This window comes from Crinia signifera, chromosome 2 (assembly GCF_055691185.1).
Source record: "Crinia signifera chromosome 2, ASM5569118v1, whole genome shotgun sequence".
NCBI lineage: Eukaryota > Metazoa > Chordata > Amphibia > Anura > Myobatrachidae > Crinia > Crinia signifera.
This window is the reverse complement of record NC_139218.1, coordinates 344,203,298-344,225,418: the sequence shown is the minus strand read 5'-3', so window position 1 is coordinate 344,225,418 and position 22,121 is coordinate 344,203,298. Positions and strand designations below refer to the sequence as shown.

The 22,121-nt window shown below is 44.4% G+C and overlaps 1 protein-coding gene across 1 annotated transcript; it reads left to right on the top strand.

Moving 5' to 3' along the window:
- The first annotated feature begins 506 nt into the window (after window positions 1–506).
- Window positions 507–9,054, top strand: LOC146057862 (keratin, type II cytoskeletal 7-like). The gene is made up of 9 exons (XM_083169639.1): window positions 507–1,288; window positions 1,711–1,925; window positions 3,081–3,141; window positions 4,231–4,326; window positions 4,455–4,619; window positions 4,739–4,864; window positions 7,512–7,732; window positions 7,954–7,988; window positions 8,093–9,054. Exons 1-9 carry the CDS (start codon window positions 857–859, stop codon window positions 8,314–8,316), a joined length of 1,575 nt encoding a protein of 524 aa, XP_083025765.1. The 5' UTR covers window positions 507–856; the 3' UTR covers window positions 8,317–9,054.
- The last annotated feature ends 13,067 nt before the right edge of the window (window positions 9,055–22,121 follow it).

The window sequence follows — 22,121 nt, the reverse complement described above, 5'->3', positions numbered from 1 at the left end:
CAGAGTGACCTCTGCACATGCGCAGACGATAACCATCGGCGGGACGACCGCATTCGGAGAAATCCGCACCGATCAGAATAAGGCCCATTGAGTACTGCCCATTGTCTACCATCTATACCGTAGCTCTTACCAGCCCTCAAATTCTTGTTTGTGTCCCAAATTCTATTTTTCTGGATGCAATATAATCTTTTGTCATCATCGTTTGCATGTATCTGAAACCTTTTATTGTCTAATTTAATTTTTTTTTTTTAATTAAAAAATAAAGCATTTTATGTATTGGATATAAAAGTTGAATGCACTTTAGAAAATGATCTGATTTAGTTTTTTCTTGATCTTTCAGTAGTAAATTCTTTATCCTTATATAAACATGAGTCACTGTGTGAATAACTACAGAACTATGCAAACCTATTTAACTCCCTCATTGTCCAAAGGAAAACTCGCAGAGAACAGAAGATTCTGCAGGGAGCTTGCATACAAAAGTTACAATATAACCCTGCAATGCACTATTGTTAGAGAATCAGACAGTAATGCAGGAGGACACCCCAGTGTACGTACTGTATGTAAAGTAGACTGGATATTGTGTTCATGTCTGTGTGTCCAGATTACATAAAAATACTGGAGAGGTCAGTAGGAGTGGATGGGCAGGAGGAGGGGACCAAGCTGCAGGTAACTGAATATGGATGGCAGCCAGCCACACCTAGCTGTGACATACAGTAAGCTGATCCCTCAGCCCCTACCCCCCTCCTGACAAACCACCATAAAAAGGAGAAGCAACTTCCTAAGAGACACTGGCTCTTTCTAACAGACCAGCAGCACCAACTTCACTTCACTTCACTTCCCATCTTTACTTGCCACAATGGAAAGACAACGCTTCAGCACCCGCTCTGCTGTCAACCAAGCAGGACCTGGCTCATTTAGAATCAGCCAGACCCGTACATCCAGTGGAGCTGGTGCAGGGTATGGAAGGTCAGGAGGATTTTCCAGCTCCAGCTTGTCCAACTTGGGCTCAGTGAAAAAGAGTGTCTCCTACGGTGTATCCAGCAGCAGATCTGGCTTTGGTGGTGGCTCAGTCTATGGAGGTGGAGCTGGGGCTGGATATGGAAGTGGTTTTGGAAGTGGCTTTGGAGGTGGCCATAATGCTGGACCTGGGATCCAAGAGGTGACCATCAACCAAAGTCTATTGGCACCCCTGAACCTGCAGATTGACCCCAACATCCAAATTGTGAGGAAGGAGGAGAGAGAGCAGATCAAGACCTTGAACAACAAGTTTGCTTCTTTCATTGATAAGGTGAGTTTTTAATAGCACAAAGTCATAATGATGATTCTCTAATGGACAATAAAATGATAGTGGCACGTTGAATAACAGAACTGTGTAGGGCTGTATATTGTATTTTATTTGTATATATAATATATAAATATATATAGATTACTAATAAAATTATGTTAAATGTATTTGTGTTATTTTTTAAATGTACAGTTAATTCATAGAATAATGCAATTGTTACAATATATAGAATGCAATGAAATGAGCAACTAACTACATAAATGACAACGTAATTCCCTGTGCAGTCCTGTATGTCACAACTGTCTCAAAATCATTAACCATGTCACTGCTGCAGCAGATGATTCATTCAGCCTGCAGGACACCCGTTAAAGCTACAGATTGCAGGATGAGTTAACATTTTCTTGTGTGCATCCTTTTGCTAACAGGTGAGATTCCTTGAACAACAAAACAAGGTTTTGGAGACAAAGTGGGATCTTCTGCAAAACCAGAAGTCATCTTCTAAGACCAGTAACATCGTTCCCCTGTTTGACGCTTACATTGCCAATCTGAGAAGGCAACTGGACAGCTTGACCAACGACAAAGGGAGACTGGATGGAGAACTTAGGAACATGCAGGACTTGGTGGAAGACTACAAGAACAAGTAAGTCTTGAAATGAGGCCATAGGGATAAATGTTTTATTTATGTTCCAGTACATACTAAATGCAATGTGGAACCTGTTTTTATTTTTTATTTTTTTATTTTTTTTATTGAAAAAGAAACGCAATGCAATGTGGAACCTGTACTGTACTTGTATATTGCATTGGTCACACAGTTTCTAAATGACTGTACTGTAACTACTGTAAATGATTTCTCTGCGGGCTGCGGCCACACCTTAAGGGGCTGAAGAATAATGGAAAGAGGGGAGGGTTTGCAAAATCCTGTGCAGGCCAAGCAGAGGCTGAGAGGAACCAAACAAACAATGTAGATAAACCCGGGGTGTGTCCCTTGCAGGAAAGTCAATAGCAGCTAATCTGTAGCAAGGTAAATCTAAATGCCCAGATGGGATCAGATAGCTTGGCAGAGGCACAGAAAAGATCAGATCAGTTTAATCCTCATTGTTCACTTTCATTCATATATAAATACACACAAACGATCACACATATGAATCATTAATGTATATATAAATAACTATTACTGTACAGTATTTACTCACAATTATATGAAAGCTTGCAGACCATGGCTTCCATTATATTATTTCTTTGTGCACTGTACCTGCCATGTCTTCTGCTGGAGCAAACACTACAGTGTTTCATTGTAACGGCTCAGCCTATTGTTGCGAAAATAAAGTACAAACACTGGCTCCTGCCAAACTTTATAATGAAAGCTCCCTTGATACACAAAAAATAACCCTTTGCTGCCCAGAGAAGTGTTTCTGAGGTTCCGAAGGCGCTCCTTGCACAGAACTTATCGACATGGCGCTGCAGAGGAGGCAAACAACAGTACAAGGCTTGGCCAGTGTAACACAGAACACTCACCCCATTCATTACATAAACTGGAGGTATTAAAGCACAGATAGTTACAAGGGAAATTACTACAGGGTCTGGTAGTTCCACCCTTGACTGAGTCTTGGGATCGCCTGTTGCTAGAACGGTCAGTTCATTAAACTGAGCATGAAAGAGAAGGCTTGGCTGCCTGGTTTCCTGAGAATATTATATAACAATGAAGAGAAAATCAGTACAGTTGTTTTTTTGTTCGGCATTGGAAACTCCCTGCCAAGTTTCCTTACAATCCATGTATCTCCTTTCCTCCCGGCAGGTATGAGGATGAAATCAACAAGCGCACTGCAGCTGAGAATGAGTTTGTCGTTCTTAAGAAGGTGAGCTGTTGTACCTGCACGGCGTACCTATTGTTTGCCTAGCAGTAAAATGCCCAGGCCATACACCATGTGAAAAACACTCCCAGCTCTTGGATGAAGCAAACATTTATCTTCCTTGTATTCAGATTAGTGTTGCAGCCAAATACTCTCTCCCTTGCATTCTAGTGTTCAATTATATTAGGCCTGAGATTGATTCAGTACCGATATTTGTGCAGTGGAGCGATTAATTGCTTGTTCGCATGCACATAAAGTATAGGAAACGTTTATTGCACACACATGAACCAATGTGTACGATGGTGAACGCCTTTGCATATAACATCGCAATTATTTAAGATGGCTTCTGCTATCCAGGGTGAAGACCTAAACTAAAGTCTTTGCAAACAGTTGAGGTGTCATGGGTGTGGTATGGGAGTGTCATAGGCATGTTATTGGAGTGTCATGGGTGCGGTATGGGCGTGTCATGGGTGTGTGTAGGAATGCGGCTGCAGTCTCTTTCACAGCACCTGCAGCTACAGTGGGCGTGTCTTAAGAAAGTTACAGGCGCCAGGCATGTGATGCTTGAGGAATCAATGTTGCGACCGATGGTGTAGAAATGGGAACCATTGGTGCACAGCATTGCTCAGATATGCACAGCGGGTATTACAGTTCTTGCTCGGTCGCACAAAAGTGCACAAGGGGTATTCTTAAAGTGGTAGTTGCATATTTCACACTTTTATAGCCGTGAGATATTGCTGCCATGTGTGATCTGCCCGCAGCTCTGAATCAGGCCCATTAGCAGAAAAGATTTGTTACAGCTACATTACAATAAAAGAAAACAAACATAGAAGATATGTAGTAGACATAAAGCATTGCTTATAAACGGATCCGCAGTAGTACAAGACTCCTGCCTGAGGGTACAGTAAGTGGAGACAGGGTAAGATGCAAGAAGACGGTGTTCTTACTTCACTCAAAATGTTGAAAATCTCACCAGGTGGCTTTGAGATATGTTCCCATACATCACTTAGGCCGCATGTAATAATGTGGGATATGATACTCGCCGAGTAGGACGGGAGCAGAATAGGGTTTGCTCATTTCTTGTGTTCTTTACAGGATGTGGATGCCTCCTATATGAACAAAGTAGAGCTGGAAGGCCGGGTCGATGGTCTGACAGATGAGATCAACTTCTTGAGGGCACTGTATGAGGCCGTAAGTAGCAGTTTCCACAACAACTGTGTTTTATTGTGTAATATTTGTTACAGCAATACACACTTAGGGTCAGTAACTCCGGTACGGGGTCAAGTACTCTATAACCAGATATTTGTGTTTCTCTGCAGGAGCTGCGTGAATTACAGGCACAGATCTCTGACACATCAGTTGTCCTGTCCATGGACAACAACAGAGCTCTGGACTTGGACAGCATCATCGCCGAAGTCAAGTCCCAGTATGAAGATATTGCCAACAAGAGTCGCGCTGAGGCAGAGTCCGTGTACCAGAACAAAGTAAGCCTGTTGTAATTATTATGGGTAGACTTGGCTTTCCCAACACTTCACAATTATTTTTGTGCACATATCTGCCTCATAGAGGATTTCTAAATGTGACCTCGCCTATTCCTCTACAGTACCAAGAGCTCCAGGCCACCGCTGGACGTCATGGAGATGATCTGCGCAACACAAAGACTGAGATCTCCGAGCTGAACCGTGCTATCCAGAGGCTACAAGCTGAGATTGAGAATGTGAAGGCACAGGTACAGTACTACATTCTCCTATCCCACCCTGGTGACATTTGAAAGACTGAAGACTCTGAAATATAAAATGCATTGTTCTAGCCACATAGAAGTCCTTGAAACCCCATTGGGCCTAAGGCTGAGATGTATGTACACCTGTTTGTGGAGCAATTCTATTGCACTGCGCATGCTGCAAAACAGAGTGTACACCAGTCATAAACAATTGACCGCACCTTGGAGTGTAAGGGTGCACTCATAATGATGAGTATAAGAGAGATCTTTGTATAAGACAGAATATACACATTAATTTCCATACAAAAAGTGCAGAAACACATACGCCAAATTTCCATCTATCTCGGCATCAGGTACAATGAGAACTATACCCACTCAGGTCATCTTAACCTGTCACCGGTAATCTATTTTGGAGCCAGACAAATGTTGATTTCCCAACTCCCTCTTCCATGCTAAAATGCAAAGGTGTAACTACCATAGGTGCAGCTGCTATGGGGCCCAGAGCTGAAGGGGGCCCATCTTTACTGTCTAAGTATTATGTTTTACATACATTTATCACCATCAGTTGCTAAATAGGGGCCCTTGCAAAGTTTTGCTATAGGGCCTCCGAATATCAAGTTAAACCCCTGCTACAATGTCACCCTATTCGTTTTTACTTAATACAGCAAGTTACAGGTATGAATATCCTTAAATAATGCAATGCTTTTGGGATGCTTGTTCAGTTATAAAAATACTTTGTAACAGGTGCAATTACAGGTGATTTAATGCTGCCTGGAAGCAAGAGAAAGCAAGCAGCTGACACACAACAGGATTAGCTACCGTTTAGATCTCTTTGTAGAATTTAGTTTGAGGGCAGGGCGTGGGTGCATGAGTCACAGTATGATCAGCTGCTGCTTTTAAATAATGCAAGTGATAACACTGTGTATCCCCTGGCTCAGTGTGCACGCTTGGCTGCTGATTCCACCTGCTTGCCGTGTGCTGCTAGCAGCCTCGCATCCTTCTTATCAGCCTTGGATGGATGAGATTGTACACTTGCTTATATCTTACTGGATGAACAATCTAGTTTTGATATAGGTATTAAACAGTGTCGGACTGGGGCATGTAGGGCCCACCAGGGAAATGCACTCACAGGGGCCCACCAAGGGGCGTGGTCTTTTTGAAGGGGTGTGGCTACCTGACCAGAGAGGAGTGACTATACACTATGCGATTTTGGGCCAATTTCATCCAATTTCAGCACTTTGGGCTGATAATCGTGCAAAATCGGCCCAAAATCGCAGGTGTGTGACATCTGATCCGTAAATCCCCCACCCTGATAATAATGCACATAGGTTCCACAGATAATACAGCAAAAAGCCCCCCCCCCCAGATAATACAGCACATGGGTCCTCCCCACCCATATAATAGTACAACACACAGCCCCCCCACTCAGATAATAGTACAGCACATAGGCCCCACCACATATAATACAGCACATGGGTCCTCCCCACACAGATAAAGTACAGCACATAGCCCCGCACATATAATACAGCACATGGGTCCTCCCCACACAGATAAAGTACAGCACGTAGCCCCACACATATAATACAGCACATGGGTCCTTCCCACACAGATAAAGTACAGCACATTGCCCCGCACATATAATACAGCACACTGGTCCTCCCCACCCATATAATAGTACAGCACATAGGCCCCCCACTCAGATAATAGTACAGCACATAGGCCCCACCACATATAAAACAGCACATAGGTCCTGCCCCCCCCCCCCCCCCAAATAATATGGCACATATGTACCCCCACATAGCTCCCCCATACATAGGCCCCCCAGAGCACTTTTTCCTCCGCATATAATACATTACATAGGTCCCCCCGGCGGGGTACTGGATGCGGCTGGAATAGCTGACATGCTGCTCTGAGTTAAGCAGTGTGTCAGCTCTTCCAGCTACATCCAGTCCCCTGCTGAACAGACAGCCCGCTCACCCCTTCTGCTGAGAGTGTCAGAGTGTCAGTACCCTCCCGTCCTGTCTCATCCCCCAGCTCTCAGCAGCACTGGGGCAGAGATGGGAATGCCCCAGTGCAGCTACTCACCCTTTGAAGTACGCCTTGACTTGGACCTTGTGGGAGTGATCTACCAGCTGGGACATGGTGATGTCCCTTTGTGTCAGCATGTCCTCCAGGGGAGACGCTCACTGTGCCCGGTGCGGCGGCGGCAGCAGATCGCGGTGCCCGCATGCCTCCTCCCAGTCCTCCTCCCTCCTTCCTGCTAGTCCCGACTCCTGAATCCCTGTGGCAGCAGCAGCCCAGGCCGCACACACATCCGGGGAGGGCACTTCCTTGGCCACACTCTGCCTCACTGCCGGGGCCGCTTGGTGTATGGCTGTAACCCACGCACTCACCGGGGACCAATTGGAGTGAGCACAGCGTGTCCCCGGGGACCAATTGGAGTGAAATACGCGCTATAGTAGCGCGTTTTTTGCAATCCCTTCAGCGATGCCGAGCAGCCACGCCCACCTGCAAAAGAGGGCGTGGCTATGAATCGGTAGGGCCCACAGGGGATTTCCCCGGCTCACCGCCGGGCCAGTCCGAGCCTGGTATTAAATGTATGGCAATGTGTAAGTAGTTTACAATAAACCATTTCATGTTTCTTTTCCTCATTTAGCGTGCTAAGCTTGAAGCACAGATTGCCGAGGCTGAAGAGCGTGGTGAACTGGCACTGAAGGATGCCCGGGAGAAACTGAATGAGCTGGAGGCCGCCCTACAGAAGGCCAAGCAGGACATGGCTCGCCAACTCCGTGAATATCAGGAACTGATGAATGTGAAACTGGCCCTAGATATTGAGATTGCCACCTACAGGAAACTACTGGAAGGAGAGGAGAACAGGTAATTGAAGAAGAAAGGGTCCTTTGGTCATGTCATATGTGGTATGATTTGTAACCTGGATATGTTCTTAAAAAGTGTGTTTAGCTGGGCCCAGGCAAATCTAATTCTATTATTGGTTCTATAATTTAACAATCAAGCAGAATATTGTTGCTATAACTACAAGGAAACAGACTAGGCATGGTCATCTGAATAATTCTTGTTTTTCACACTTTTCTTTGCAGGCTGGCTGGTGAAGGTGTTAACCCTGTTAGCGTATGTAAGTATCCATCTTTGCCACTACTATGACCATCCAACATAAATGATTGGTGAGAAGTTGGCTTCCAGCACATGGCATTTTAAACTATTTTTCTTTGTTTACAGCTGTGGTGAACTCTAGTTACTCCGCTGGAGGTAGCAGCGGATATGGAGGATCAAGCTATAGCTCTGGTGGCGGATCAGGGTATGGCGGCGGTGCTAGTTTTGGTGCCGGATCAGGGTACGGTGGCAGCTCTGTCAGGTTCAGCAGCGGCGGTGGATCATCCAGCGGAGTGAAGTCCTACTCAATGACAACCACATCTTCTAGCAGAAGCAACTTGAAATACTAACAAGCTGTTGTGTTCACAGTTTAATGATGCCACCAGTGCTATCCATACCTCCCAACATACTGTACTCAATGTTTTTATTTCTATAGAACACAGGCATCAAATGTAAGTGCCAGGGTTTCCCTATGTCATAAGTTTCAACAAAAGCATTTAGTTGTGCCAAGTATTTGTTCTCCTATGTTACTAAATCATGTTTGGGGTATGGTTGGCTGCTGAGGTTGTCAAGAAGCAGAACATTTCTCTCTTTCCAATGCTCTTCTTTGATTCCTCTTACTGCCTTTCCAACCTGTGCTCTCCTTGAGTGTCACCAATGGTTCCATAACCAGCTGGTTGTAAGTTGAAGTGTGGTATTGACGTAAATCAATGCCCCCCTGTTGTAGCAGTCTTACAAAATCTGCGCAGGGCATTTTGGTCAATGCTTATAATGAAACTGATGCCTTCATCCCAAAAAATAAGTCAATTTTACAGTATTTCAGGGTGAACAAAACAATTTATAGTTTTTAGATAGCATTTCCATTATTGTATATAGCAGTAGAAATATACGGTGCTATTATTCACCCTTGCAAATATCATAGGCAAATTTGAAACTGCATCTATACAAGAAACAACACAGAAACCTTCCCATGCTCACTCGGTGTGCTATCTGGTTTACGTTCATTGGTGGAAGTTTTCAGACTTTGTGGGGAGGTATTTTCTGTATGGTGTGAAAGAACTTCAATAAATTTCCTTCCAATTCAAAAATGCTTCTATTGTGTTTTATATCTTTTGCATTGTACTTTGCATCTGTGGGGATTATTATGTAACAGGAAGGGAGTGTAATAACACAGGATAAGCCACACTTTTTTTATGGAGTTGTTTATTGAAATATTTTATGCTGACTTTTTAACTAAAAAAAAGTCTTTGCTTAAAGGGTCATTTACACTTTTTTTCTTGCATTCAGCTTTAGATTTCTCTATTTCTCTATAATTTTTTTTTTTTATATATTTTTTAGTAAAACACTAAATATGTGTTTTTAGTTCATATGCTCATTGAGCTTTTATTACATTTCTGAGCACAATTTACTTTTAATGCTACAGAACCACTGATTTATTGAAATAATAAGGATTTAAAAAAAAATGATAATTAATTTAAAAAACAATATTTTTATTATATCTATCTATTTATCCAGGATATATAATGGAAAGAGATCCACTTTAATATTCAATTAGAATATTATCATTTAAATAGCATTAGAGTGAAACCGGTCTCTAGCTGTGTGAAGGTGTCCACACACGCAGCAAATCCAATCTCACCCAATTTCCCTTGAAATCTAGACACTTCTGGCCAAATCATATTATGCATACACACAGAATGATTGTGTAAACGATCAGAGGATTTGAGAGGCGTTTAACTACTGCAAATCATTAATACATCATTGGTACATAGTTCATGACTACACATAGAATAATGGGACATATGTACTGATGTATTAAGCCTGGTAATGTGATAAAGTGTAAGGTGATAACACCTCAGCCAATGTACTCCTAACTGTATTTTTTCAAACACATCTGATTGGCTGATGCCTTATCACCACTTTATCATTTCACCATCTGCCTTATTGTCTGCCAAATCTTGCAAGATAGGTAGTTATCTTTCTGCATGCTGAAAGGGTCAACCAGGAATCAGCGGACAAGACGACCAATGGGAAGTGCATTGCATCATTATCATGCTCACACACGGACAGTTTTTAATTAATAGGTCATTCCAATAGATTGAATACGTTTACAAAATCTATCCGAATGTGGGCATTTAACAAATAGCAACAGATTTGTCATTCAGGTGCAATAAAAACTCATTCAGTGACCTTTTTAAAAGAGTGAAGGATAATAACACCATGCGTAATCATCAGCTCAAAGAGCAAATTGTGCAAAGGTCTTCCTTGTCTGAAACGTGCATGTGCTCAAGTAAATACTTCTTTTAAAAGAAGGAAGAAGGAAATCTATTTTAGGATTACTTTGCAGAGTTATACAGTCAATTAGTATTATAACCTTGTATTGATACTCTACAGGATTATATATTACTATAATTACTTGTTCTAGATTAGTATTACTAGCAACCAGGGGAATGGCTACTACAAGAAGTGAGGGGCTTAACTAGAACTTTGTGGGCCCCATAGCAGTTGCATCCCCTGCACCCTCTGTAGTTACGCCACTGCAAGATGGTAATTAAAGGCATTACTTTGCTCACCTCAAAAAGGTGTATATTGGCCATTTAAAGCTTTCTTTGGTTCTTCCACAATGGAAAAGCCCTCTTGTTGAGGGTATGAATTCATACAGGTAATGGAATCCTTCATTGTCAAATCCGACACTCACATTCCCAGTAGTAGCTAACACAAAAGTAAGCACTGCCAGCTCTAAAAACATATGTCTGCATCTCTGCCTGTTTGTTCTTCAGACATCAAGGGTGACATTCTATGGGATGCGATTATCGTTTTTTTGCGGTAATTAGACCACAAAATGGCGATATCGCATTTTCCCATTAAATCGTTAATTTAATGGGATGCGCTAAGGGACTGAAATCGCATATTATGTGCGTTAAGGTATGCTGATAAAAATTGCGAGATTAATTCGCATTTTTATCGCATCCAGATGTTTTCGTATAGAAAAGTATACAAGTCGCTTATTTAATGCAATGCGCATTTGCACATCGCATTTTTTAGGTGCCTAATTATCGCACTTATTTCAGACCAGGGTCTGTTTGGCGAATTAGCCAGAACCCTGCACAGATCGCAATGTTCTGTGCAGGGTTCTGCTGTAAAAAATAAAATAAAGGGTTAAAATAAAAAAAAAACGAGCGCGGGGTCCCCCGCCCGAGTATAACCAGCCCCGGGCTCACTGAGCCGGTGCTGGTGACATAAAATCAGGGGTCCCCTTGATTTCATGAAACCAGCACCAGGCTCAAGGTCCGGCGCTGGTTCCCAAAATACGGGGGACAAAATGACTAGGGGTCCCCCGTATTTTAAGAACCAGCACCGGACACAACCAGCCAGCAGGGTAATGCCACAGCCGGGGAAACTTATTATATAAGCTCCCGCGGCCAAAGCATTAACCCCCTGGCTGGTCAGCATGGGCAGGGGTCCTGGGGAAGTGGGGACCCCCCAATGAAGGGGTCCCCCCCTCCAGGACTTACCAGCCCATGCTGATAGTCCGGGGCTGTCCCCGATGCACCTGGGCGGTGGGCATAGGGCTGATGGCTTGTGTAAAAAAAGAAGTACAACTATTGTTTTATACTGGCGAACTATGAGTCCCAGCAAGCCTACCCCGCATGCTGGGACTTGGAGAACCACAAGTCCCAGCATGCGGGGCATTAAAGGGCCCGCTGGCACTTGTAGTTCAGCAGTACAAAAAATAGTTAACAAAATCACACTGACACACTGTAAAATAAAAGTTTAATACACACAAAACACACACACACTGATACTTACCTACCTTGAGCCCGTAGGTCGATCCCTGGATCCTGGGTCCGTCCTCTGGGGCTCCAGGGCAGAAGAGTCCGGTTCCGGGGCCTTGGTCCTGGTTCCGGGGCTGGTCCTGGGGTTCCGGGGCTCCTGGGCTGCAGAATCCGGGGTCCGGGTTCCGAGGTAGTCCCCAGGGGTACCTAAGGAAGCAAATCCAACTCACCTGGTCCCCGGCGACGACCTCGGAACCCTCTCCGGTGACAGCGCTGCTCCCATCTGCTACCCGGCTCGCAGGACTTTGACAGGCGCTGAGATGTTTCCTCCTCGGCGTCTCTGCACAGAATGATTTCTTGGCCAATCAGGAGCCGAGAAAGTCGGCTCCTGATTGGCCAGAAATCATTCTAACTAGAGACGCCGAGGAGGAAACATCTCTGCTCTAGATGCGCTGAGATGTTTCCTCCTCGGCGTCTGTATTCAGAATGATTTCTGGCCAATCAGGAGCCCAACATTATATCAGTTTAATCATTAGAAACTTTTCCCAGAAAAATTGGCAAAATCAACTTGACTCACTGCTATAATAGGAGCCACTCAACAAAGGGGCAATTTCATTGGCATACAAACAACTTCCTGCTCAATTAGACCTCTCTCTAAAACTCCAAAGGCCCTATGTTTTGTTGCTCTCAAATACTTGGTTTACAAATAAAGGCTCTGTTTGAGGCTCACTTCAGATCATGCCAATCATTATCATCTGCAATGTACAATGTATATGAAAATGTTTTTAAATATATTCCACAGGGCATACCTTTGTGTGTATGTGTGTGTGTGTGTGAGCTCTTTAATTATTAGATTTTGTGTATAATATTTATTATTTTATTTAAACCCTTGTCTTTTTAGTATTACTAAAATTACACCACATGTATTGCCCTTGATTCATTTTAAATCACACAGTAGTGCCCCTTATATACACAATACCCACAGTTGTGCTGCTTATACACATACGTCTCTGTCACTCCAGCAGCTCACTGTCCATGTCCCACAGCAGCTCTATATGCCCTATGTCCCTCTAGCAGCTTCCCACCTCTGAGTCCCTCCAGTCCCCTCTCACCTTATTTTCAGCAAGCACAGCTCCTCTTAGTGGCTCTTATTCGCTTCAGCAGCAGTGATGGCATGACACAGTGGCGTAAGTTTGTCCCAGTTGCCCGGAGGCAAGATAAATATTGGTGCCCCCCCCCCCCCCTAACAAACACACATCATCTTATATAGATATATGTATGCATGTATGTATGTATGTTATAGATATTATGTTTAGAATAATGAGAGTGTGACATCTATGGTCCTGTTGGGAGGAGAAGTCAGCCACAGAAGCGATATCAATGGCTTTCAATTAACTGATTCAAACTCACAGGAGAGGAGAGGTGCCCCTTTGGGAGCAGGAGCCCGGCGGCAGATGACTTCATTGCCTTCCAGAGTTCTGCCACTGACATGACATCACATACGCTGTGCCAGAAGATGATGTTGGAATTCCTGTTCAGATGTGTGGTGGAGGTGGGTCTCAGTTTCCATTACCAGGACGGCAAACAAGCAGCTCGCCATGCCCGCTCGCAACAAGCATCTGCACATGCGCATAAATGTGCATGCGCTAAACATCGCTCCCCACTGCGAACACATGGGGGAGCGATGTGATCAGAATAAGGTCCATGCTTTCTGCAGCGGTTATACTGCAAGGACCAGGGGTCTGCTTACAATCTAGGGTGTGATTATAGCCAAACACTCAGCCTGTTGAGGAGGAAATAGTGCGTTGCCAGTGTCAAGTCACAAATCTAGGTGTGTCAAAAGGGAAGGGTGTGTGCAGTTCATTTATGGTCCTGTCCCATTAACCTTTATCTGCATGTTTGGTTTACTATACTGCAAACATGTTATACTGTAAATATTTAATTTGTTATATGCAATACTGTCCTGTAAGCCAATTTTTTCACAAATACATATGATTCCATCTATATTTTCAGTCTCCCCTCTCTTACACGCAGTTTATGGGTTTGTGCCAGTCTTCTAGATATAAAAGTAGAGAAGTGTTGGCAGAGTATATAGCGGTGCTCTCAGGACGTGCTGGTAGCAATGGCATCATCCTGTAATGGCGCCATCGGACATAGTGTAAGAAGTCAATCGACCCAATACCTCCCAACTTCTAGCACTTTCGAAGCGGGACCCTCGGCGGTGCCACACTGAAATGGGGGGGTGGCCTAAGCAAATGAGGGGCAGGGCATATGCAAATGATGGCATCGTCTGGCCATGCCCCCTTTTGCACATGTTGCGACGCTGAATGTGAATGCGAATGTGCACAGCGTCTATTCCTTCAGGCTGGGGGGACTCCCAACTGCCACCCCGCCGCGGGACACTGCCGGCCCCGGGCGGTGGGCGGAACCGTCCGAAAAAAACGGGACGGTCCAGCCGAAAACTAGACTGTAGGTATGAGGATGGCAGTATGCATGATGTGCCATCCATGTTATATACGTGCTTGCCTACACTCCCTGATCTCCCTGACCCACACACACTCTCCTCTTCACCGTGCGACTCCCTCGGTTCGGCCATTTACAGACCACAAGTGGGTGGACCAAGGGGGACCCAACGATGCAATTTGCACTGAATTGTGTTATTGTTGCCCGACCAGGCTTCTTCTCCTACCGCAGGAGGCAGAAGAAAAGTCGGTCAGTATGGGGGTATGTGGTCATTAGGTGGATAGTGTCTAGGTCGACAGTCAAAAGGTCCATCACTATAGGTCAACAGTCAAAAGGTTGACACATGAAATAATTAGACATACATAATGTTGTCACGGTCAAAGGTCGACACAAGCAAAATGTTGACATGAAAAAATGCACATGATTTCTGGCTTTTCTAAAAAGTGCACCCTATTACATGTGCGATTTTTGGTTGAAAGTGTGACAGGTGGTGCAATTGTATCTAAAGACTCGCACCCTATTACATTTGGCCCTTGGGGTCTAAGACTTTGACACGGTCATTTAGGGGATGTTTTGTCTTTTGTTATTTCTTCATAGATTACTCTGCAATTGTGTGAAACAAAGAAAAACAGAATATATCTTCTTCCATCAAATAAGTGACTATAGCAGGCCCAGAACACTGCAGTAGATTGCCATGCCCATAACCACATTTTATATAGAGGGCGTTGTTGTGGTCTTGTTCTCCTTACCTGCGCATGCAGAGTACACTTCCATTTGGGCTTCAGTGTGCAAACTCTTAGATAAAAAATAGGGATATGTGAGTTTGGATTGGGGGAATCCGGACACCCCCGGACATCCCCAATCCGAACTGCTTTCTGAGCCAGTTTGGGAATTCCCATCCAGACTCGGAGCATGGGTCTCTGGACCTTGCAAGATCCCTCCGTCTCATCTTGCGAGTTCCTGACCATTTAAAGGGGTGGGTGGCCTGATGTCATCTTCACTCCAGACACAGAGAGTGAAGAGGCAGCGCATCCTGGCCTAGCCCAGTCACTAGCCAGCCCAGCATAGATTTATACCGTGCCTGCAGTGTGGCGAGCGCAGCGAGCCCGCAAGGGGCTTTTTTGCACTCGCCATGCTGTCTGACTCCGGGCAGTCGGCATCCCGACGTCGGGATAATGACTGTCGGGATCCCGACTGTCGGAGTCCCATACCACTTCCTAACATTCCTGCAGCCAGTCCATTTCTTAATCTCCCCCAGTCTTCAGGCTCATTCTATGGACGGATGCCTCATTTATAGCCGAGAAAGTCGGCTCCTGATTGGCCGCTAGGCGGCCAATAGAAACATCCGGAGGAAAGGCGCGGAAGATGAACATCTCTGCGCCTCTCCAGTCCGTGAGCGGGTACCAGCCGGGAGCAGCGCGTCTGCCGGAGAGAATGCCGAGGTCGTCGCCGGGGACCAGGTGAGTAGGATTTCCTTCCTTAGGAACCCCTTTTGGACAACTTCGGATCCTGGACCCCGGAGACATCAGCCCTGGAGCCCAGGACCCCGGACCAGCCCCGGAACCAGGACCAAGGCCCCGGAACCGGACTCTTCTGTCCAGGAGCCCCGGACCCCGGACCCAGGATCCAGGGACCGACCTACGGGCTCAAGGTAGGTAAGTATCAGTGTGTGTGTTATGTGTGTATTAAACTTTTATTTTTCAGGGTGTCAGTGTGTTTTATTTAACTATTTTTTGTACTGTAGAACTACAAGTGCAAGCGGGCCCTTTAATGCCCCGCATGCTGGGACTTGTGGTTCTCCAAGTCCCAGCATGCGGGGTAGGCTTGCTGGGACTCATAGTTCTACAGTAGAAAACAATAGTTTTTATTCTATTTTTTACACTTTGCTTTAGCCCAATGCCCACCGCCCAGGGGCATCAGGGACAGCCCCGGACTTTCAGCATGGGCTGGTAAGTCCTGGAGGGGGGGACACCCTTCATTGGGGGGGTCCCCACTTCCCCAGGACCACTGCCCATGCTGACCAGCCAGGGGGATAATGCTTTGGCCGCAGGACCTTATATAATAAGTGTCCCCCGGCTGTGGCATTACCCTGCTGGCTGGTTGGGTCTGGTGCTGGTTCTTAAAATACGGGGGACCCCTACTCATTTTGTCCCCCGTATTTCGGGAACCAGCGCCGGACCTTGAGCCTGGTGCTGGTTTCATTAAATCAAGGGGACCCCTATTTGTCGGGGACCCTGATTTTGTGTCACCAGCACCGGCTCAATGAGCCCGGGGCTGGTTATGCTCTGGCGGGGGACCCCGCGCTGGTTTTTTTTTTTTTTAAATTGCGATTTCCTGCAAACGTGCGATTTTCAGACCTGAAAATCGCACATTTTCAGGACTAAAGAAATCGCACCAAATCGCACCTATTCACACTTTTTGGCCCGTTTTTGGCATCTCATTAAATATGCGAAACACGGGCCAATCTTGCGATTTTCAAAAGTGCAATGTGGTGCGATATAAAAACATGCGCATTTATCTCAATCCATAGAATGTCACCCGTCATGTCTAATGACTTATCATGCTTTGGGGTGATCTCTCTGAACCCATACCTCCCAACTGTCCTGCTTTTCACAGGAACGTCCTCTTTTTTTGGTACGTTCCCGCGCCCTGCCCAGGCCGGCAGTGCCCCGCGGTGGGGAAGGGGGGCAGTAGGAAGTCCACCCTGTCACCTGTGAATAGACACTTGCATACGCACAGCCTCTATTCCTGCAGCCAGAGGGGCTGGGGGCATAGTCAGCAGCTCACGGAGATGCTGGGCATGTTACCACAGCAGCGAAACAGGGTGTGTGGCCTAATGGTAGCATCAAGCGTATAGGCCATGCCCCTTCCCGTTAGGCTACGCCCCCAAAATTTCAGAACTCACCTTCGACATGCGCACTATCCCTCCTCACATCACTCCAAAGTTGGTATGCTGAACCCGTTATAAACTGAATCATAACTCTATTTTCATTACTTGCTTATGGTGACAGTTACGACACTGAACTGGTTAACCACGTTCTAAGCGTACTCAAGAGCAATTGTGTGGTAAAGTCACAGCGAATGTGAGAGCATTGCAATATTGCTGCATGTTCAGCCTACAGAATAGTAACTATACAGCTTCCCAGAGCAAAGGTTGATTCCATATCCCCTTCTAGTGTCAACTTAACTTTGCTCTGTGTAACAGTTGCTCAGTGCTCAGGCAACAAAGAAAAACATAGTAAGTTGCCATGATAACAGATTTTTATTGACAGAGCTGTTATAATACAGTAATGTGTTTGGCGGTTGTCTAAGTAGACATAAAAATATCTCACCGGAGAACACTGTCCCCAACAGTTCTCTCATCACACATCGCTGACACAGCGCGTGTGCCGAGTAATCTTGCTGAGCATTCATCGCTCAGAATGCTCAACTTTAGGGGGCCCACACAAGGGATGATTTTTCCGTATTTTCTAAGCGATCTGTCTAGAATGACATGGGAATTTGCAAGGGTCATCAGCCAGCAAAAAACATCAGTGCTATGCTATGATACACTATGATGTTTTTTTTCTGTCTGATCATGTAGAGATGGGCAAAGTGACTCACTAACGAGAGCAGGGATTAAATGAGCGCTCAGTGACAAGATCCGGTTCTTTTGGGTGTCTCACTGGCTCACTCTGAAAAAAAAAAAAGCTTATTTACGGTTTGAGTGTACTTTAAGTGTAGTAACTGTTCGTTTTATTTACATTACAATTGATTCTAGTAATGTAAAGCAAATTTCATACATTAATCTAACAGTGGAAATACCATCAAATTGTATACCTTTCCCCATGCTCTATAGTGTATATACAGTTGTGCTCATAAGTTTACATACCCTAGCAGAATTTGTGATTTTCTGGCCATTTGTCAGAGAATATGAATTTTAACTCACAAACTTTTCTTTCACTCATGGTTAGTGGTTGAGTGAAGCCATTTATTGTCAAACAACTGTATTTACTCTTTTAAAATCATAATGATTATTCTCAGTTTATGATGGACTTCTATTAACTGTATTGAAGGATTTCCGCTATAAGCGAATGGAACCCATAGCCCACTATTTGTAACACACGACCGTCTGGAACGCACAAATCACTTCCATATAGGACACGTCCGGGCGGCAGTGGGAACACATGAGGAGACTGCACGCACAAGGAAGTGCGTGCTAGCTAGGGATGGCCATCGGTGCCTTTGCCATCAATGGTTGCCATCGATGACAAAAGTGCAACTGGCCATCGATAGTGTAAACTATGCAATGGATGACCATCGATATTTTTACATATCGATGGTCATCTATTATGTTTGAGTGATTGGCCTGTGGGCCAGTCAAAACACGTGGGTGGGGCTTCCTGGGTGTCGGCGGTAGAGCTTTGAAAAAATAAATAAAAACATCAGTTTTGCTGTGCCATCGATGTAGGGAAACCATCTGGTGCTCCCCATCGATGGCAAAAGTATTCAACATCGGCCATAAACCATCGATGATTTCAAATTGTCGATAGTTGTTGACCATCCCTAGCGCTAGCCCCTGTCACTGAGAATGGCGGTCAATGCCATGTGGTTTTCATTCATTGTTAATTTATGTATGTATAAATATGGAATCAGTTTGATACTTACTAAACTTCTGATGAATGACTACCTACAGTCCGAAACACTTAAAGTGTGGAACTTTGCTGTACCCCGATTGTGGCTGTCTACAGTTAGTGATGTCTGATCCAAGAAGGGGGACCCAATGCCGTTTGAGAGACCTCCATCCGCTCCTGTTGTACAATCTTTCCAGAGAGGTCCAGAACTGGGTCATCTTGCTGCAGCTGCTTGCCTGTTGGGTTACTATTGTGTGCTGTGAACCTTCTTCATATTGTGAGTGCTTTATACAGTATGATTACATTTCTTCATCTTTTCTGTCTAATGCCCCTTGCAAATTCCCATGCACAAGGTAATAGGGGAATCTTTTATTACAGCTTGTGAACCTTTATTCAGATCAGATTTATGACTGTTTAAACCTTATCCGGTTTCTGAAGTTATGTATATTCAATATTACCACCTTTGGTGATTGTGTGTATGAGGACAACCTGAGGGTAGCACTATTATATTGCTCATCTTTCTGTTATCTATACTATTTCATTGATGTCCCTGACAAACCACCACCTTCAGCAATTATTTCCTTGCTGAACCCACTTTTGCGCTTCTTTTCCATTGCACAATTGCTAACTTTCTGATTAGCAATATATGCTGAACTAGACTTCAAGTACAAGAGGGGAATGGATAGACAGGTGTTTATTTACTAAGATGGGAGTTCCATTAATGATGATATGTTTCTATGGTCAACCAATAAGATTCTATCTAATATCTTCGAAAAGGTGCTAAATAAATAGGTAGATTCCAATTGGTTGCCCATAGCAACATATCACCTGAAATAGAACTACCATATCAGTAAATAGACTCCACAGTGTCTAGGTAGTCAATAGGATATCCCCAAAAGGTCAATATGGGAAAGAGTCAATAGGTCAATATGAAAAAGAAACATAAAAGGGTGACATGAGGTTTTCACATTTTTGGTGTCAATGGACTCTCATTTAGTGTAAAGCGTACCCTCGCAAAGCTCGCCATGTGGTAGCGAGTACTGAAGTAGTACCTGAAGAATCAATATGTGACAACCTGTTAAAGTGTGGTGGATCATGAAGAAGAGGTGCCAGAAAGTGTGGTGGATCATCGGGAAGAGGTGCAAAACAGTGCGGTGGATCATGGAGAAGAGGTGCCATAGTGTGGTTGAACTTAGGGGAGAGGGAATATGAAGTTTGATGAAGTTTGATGAATGGGGTAGTTTGGGATAATCCATCCTGTCACAATTCTTTATTAAATCATTACACTAACAAAATGTCATTTTACCCTCTCTGGTTTGGGTGGAGTTGTGAAATTCTCAGCATACAGTACTTGTTAGTTTTCTATATTGCTCTGTGAGATAATGGTGTTTTTTTACAGCATGTTCACAACTGTACTCTAATTGTCTAGAGTAGGTGGAGTGGAAAATTGAGCAGCAAATCTTATTGAAGAACGTTCCTGCTCAATGCTATTTAGAGATAGCTTTTGCACTTTTTCCACAATCCCTGCAATTTAATAAAAAATTAAACGTTGTATGTATGTTCCTCCCTCATCACCTAATCATTAATTCATTTGAATTAAGAAATGACATAAGAATAGTTTAGAGCTGATAGGGAGGTCTGTAGTTAGAGATATATACAATAAAAATACACGTTTCAAGCATTGTGGTGTACAGCTGTAAGTCTGAAAATACTTAATACTAAATTTCAGAATGGAGTACTGTAGCTCCACATAGTAAAATCCATTACTGATTGTGTGGCATAATGTGTAATGGGCATTGCAGTGCGTGGTGTAATGGGCATTCAGGTTTGTGTGGCATAATATGTAAGAGGCATTACTGTAAGATGGAAAAATGACCTGGGGTTGGTGCACAAGCATACCCTTGTTCTGGGCATGCCACCTACTGCTCTGGGCACGCCTCCTACGCTCTGCTACTCCTCTGACTGCAACTAGCAGTGATAGGCTGCAGGGAGCCCACCCACTACAGGGCAAGGCCACCCCACATGCTATTTTTGTGGCCACCGCGCGATGTGGCCACAAAATTTTGCAGGCAAATCGCTAACAGCAAAGTGCTCAGTGGTGTAAGTTCGTCCCAGTTGCCCGGACGCAAGATAAATATTGGTGCCCCCCCCCACACACAAACACATACACCACCTAAAATAAATACATGTTATGCATATTATGTTTAAAATTAAGAGTGTGACATTTATGGTCCTGCTAGGAGGGGGAGTCAGACACTTAACCGTTATCGACGACTTTCAATTAACTGATTCAAATGTGCAGGGCAACAGATGTGCCCCCTTGAGATAAGGAGCCCGGCGGCAGATGACTCCATTGCCTCCCAGAGTTCTGCCTCTGAAAGTGCTCGCACATAACCAACTGCCTCTCGGCTGTCTAGCCTAGCTCCAAAACCAGGGGCATGTTGACTATGTTCCAAGTCACAGCGGCTGCATGTATCACCAAGCAGCTGCTGTGGCACTCGGCCAAAAGCTGCATCCTCCTGCCCCTGCAATGCCACATCTTCGCTCCATCACCACCAAGGGCCAGCACTGAAAATGCAATCTCCTGTAATCACAATTTCAGGGCTGGCGAATGCGCGCTGCTGCCAAATAGCGATTTTCGCAGATCTGCATTCAGTTTCTGAATCAGACCCAATGTACTTGCGTTAATGGGCAATTAGCACTGCAAGTTTCGGTAGTCATCTGATGGTAGGCACTGTCCTGTTGGCTGCTGGTTTTGTCTTTGACTGCTAGGGAGTTTATCATCAGATTGAGGACATTTCCCTTTATACGATTTTGGGGAAGGCAGAATGAATTGTTAGGCATACAAGCCACCTGAGTCATGATTTATGTGAATTGTCACCATCAAATAGGATAAATATTTCTGGAGTATATGAGTAAATTGAAAAATAGTGTTTACCTGTCTTTTATAGCTAGGTGGAAATCTTGACTGGTGTTTTTGTTTTAAGCGTGTATTTTCCTGTCTTGATCCTGGCTGAAAATCAAATATGTATCTTAAATGCATTTTTAATGTTTTGTATTGGTATAATAAATGCTGATTGATTGATTGATTTTCAGTTACTGGCTAACCACATTTATTAGGCTTTGATCCAGTCATTCACTTGGGCACACAGATCTGGTCATTTGGCAATACGCTAAAATTGCTTCCGCAGATGGATGAAGGCTTGGGCAACTGCAAAGATGATCACTAATAACGTATATCTCAGTAACCATCAATTCCTGGTGCAAGTATAAAGTTTAGAAAAATGCTGCTAAAAGTAAATT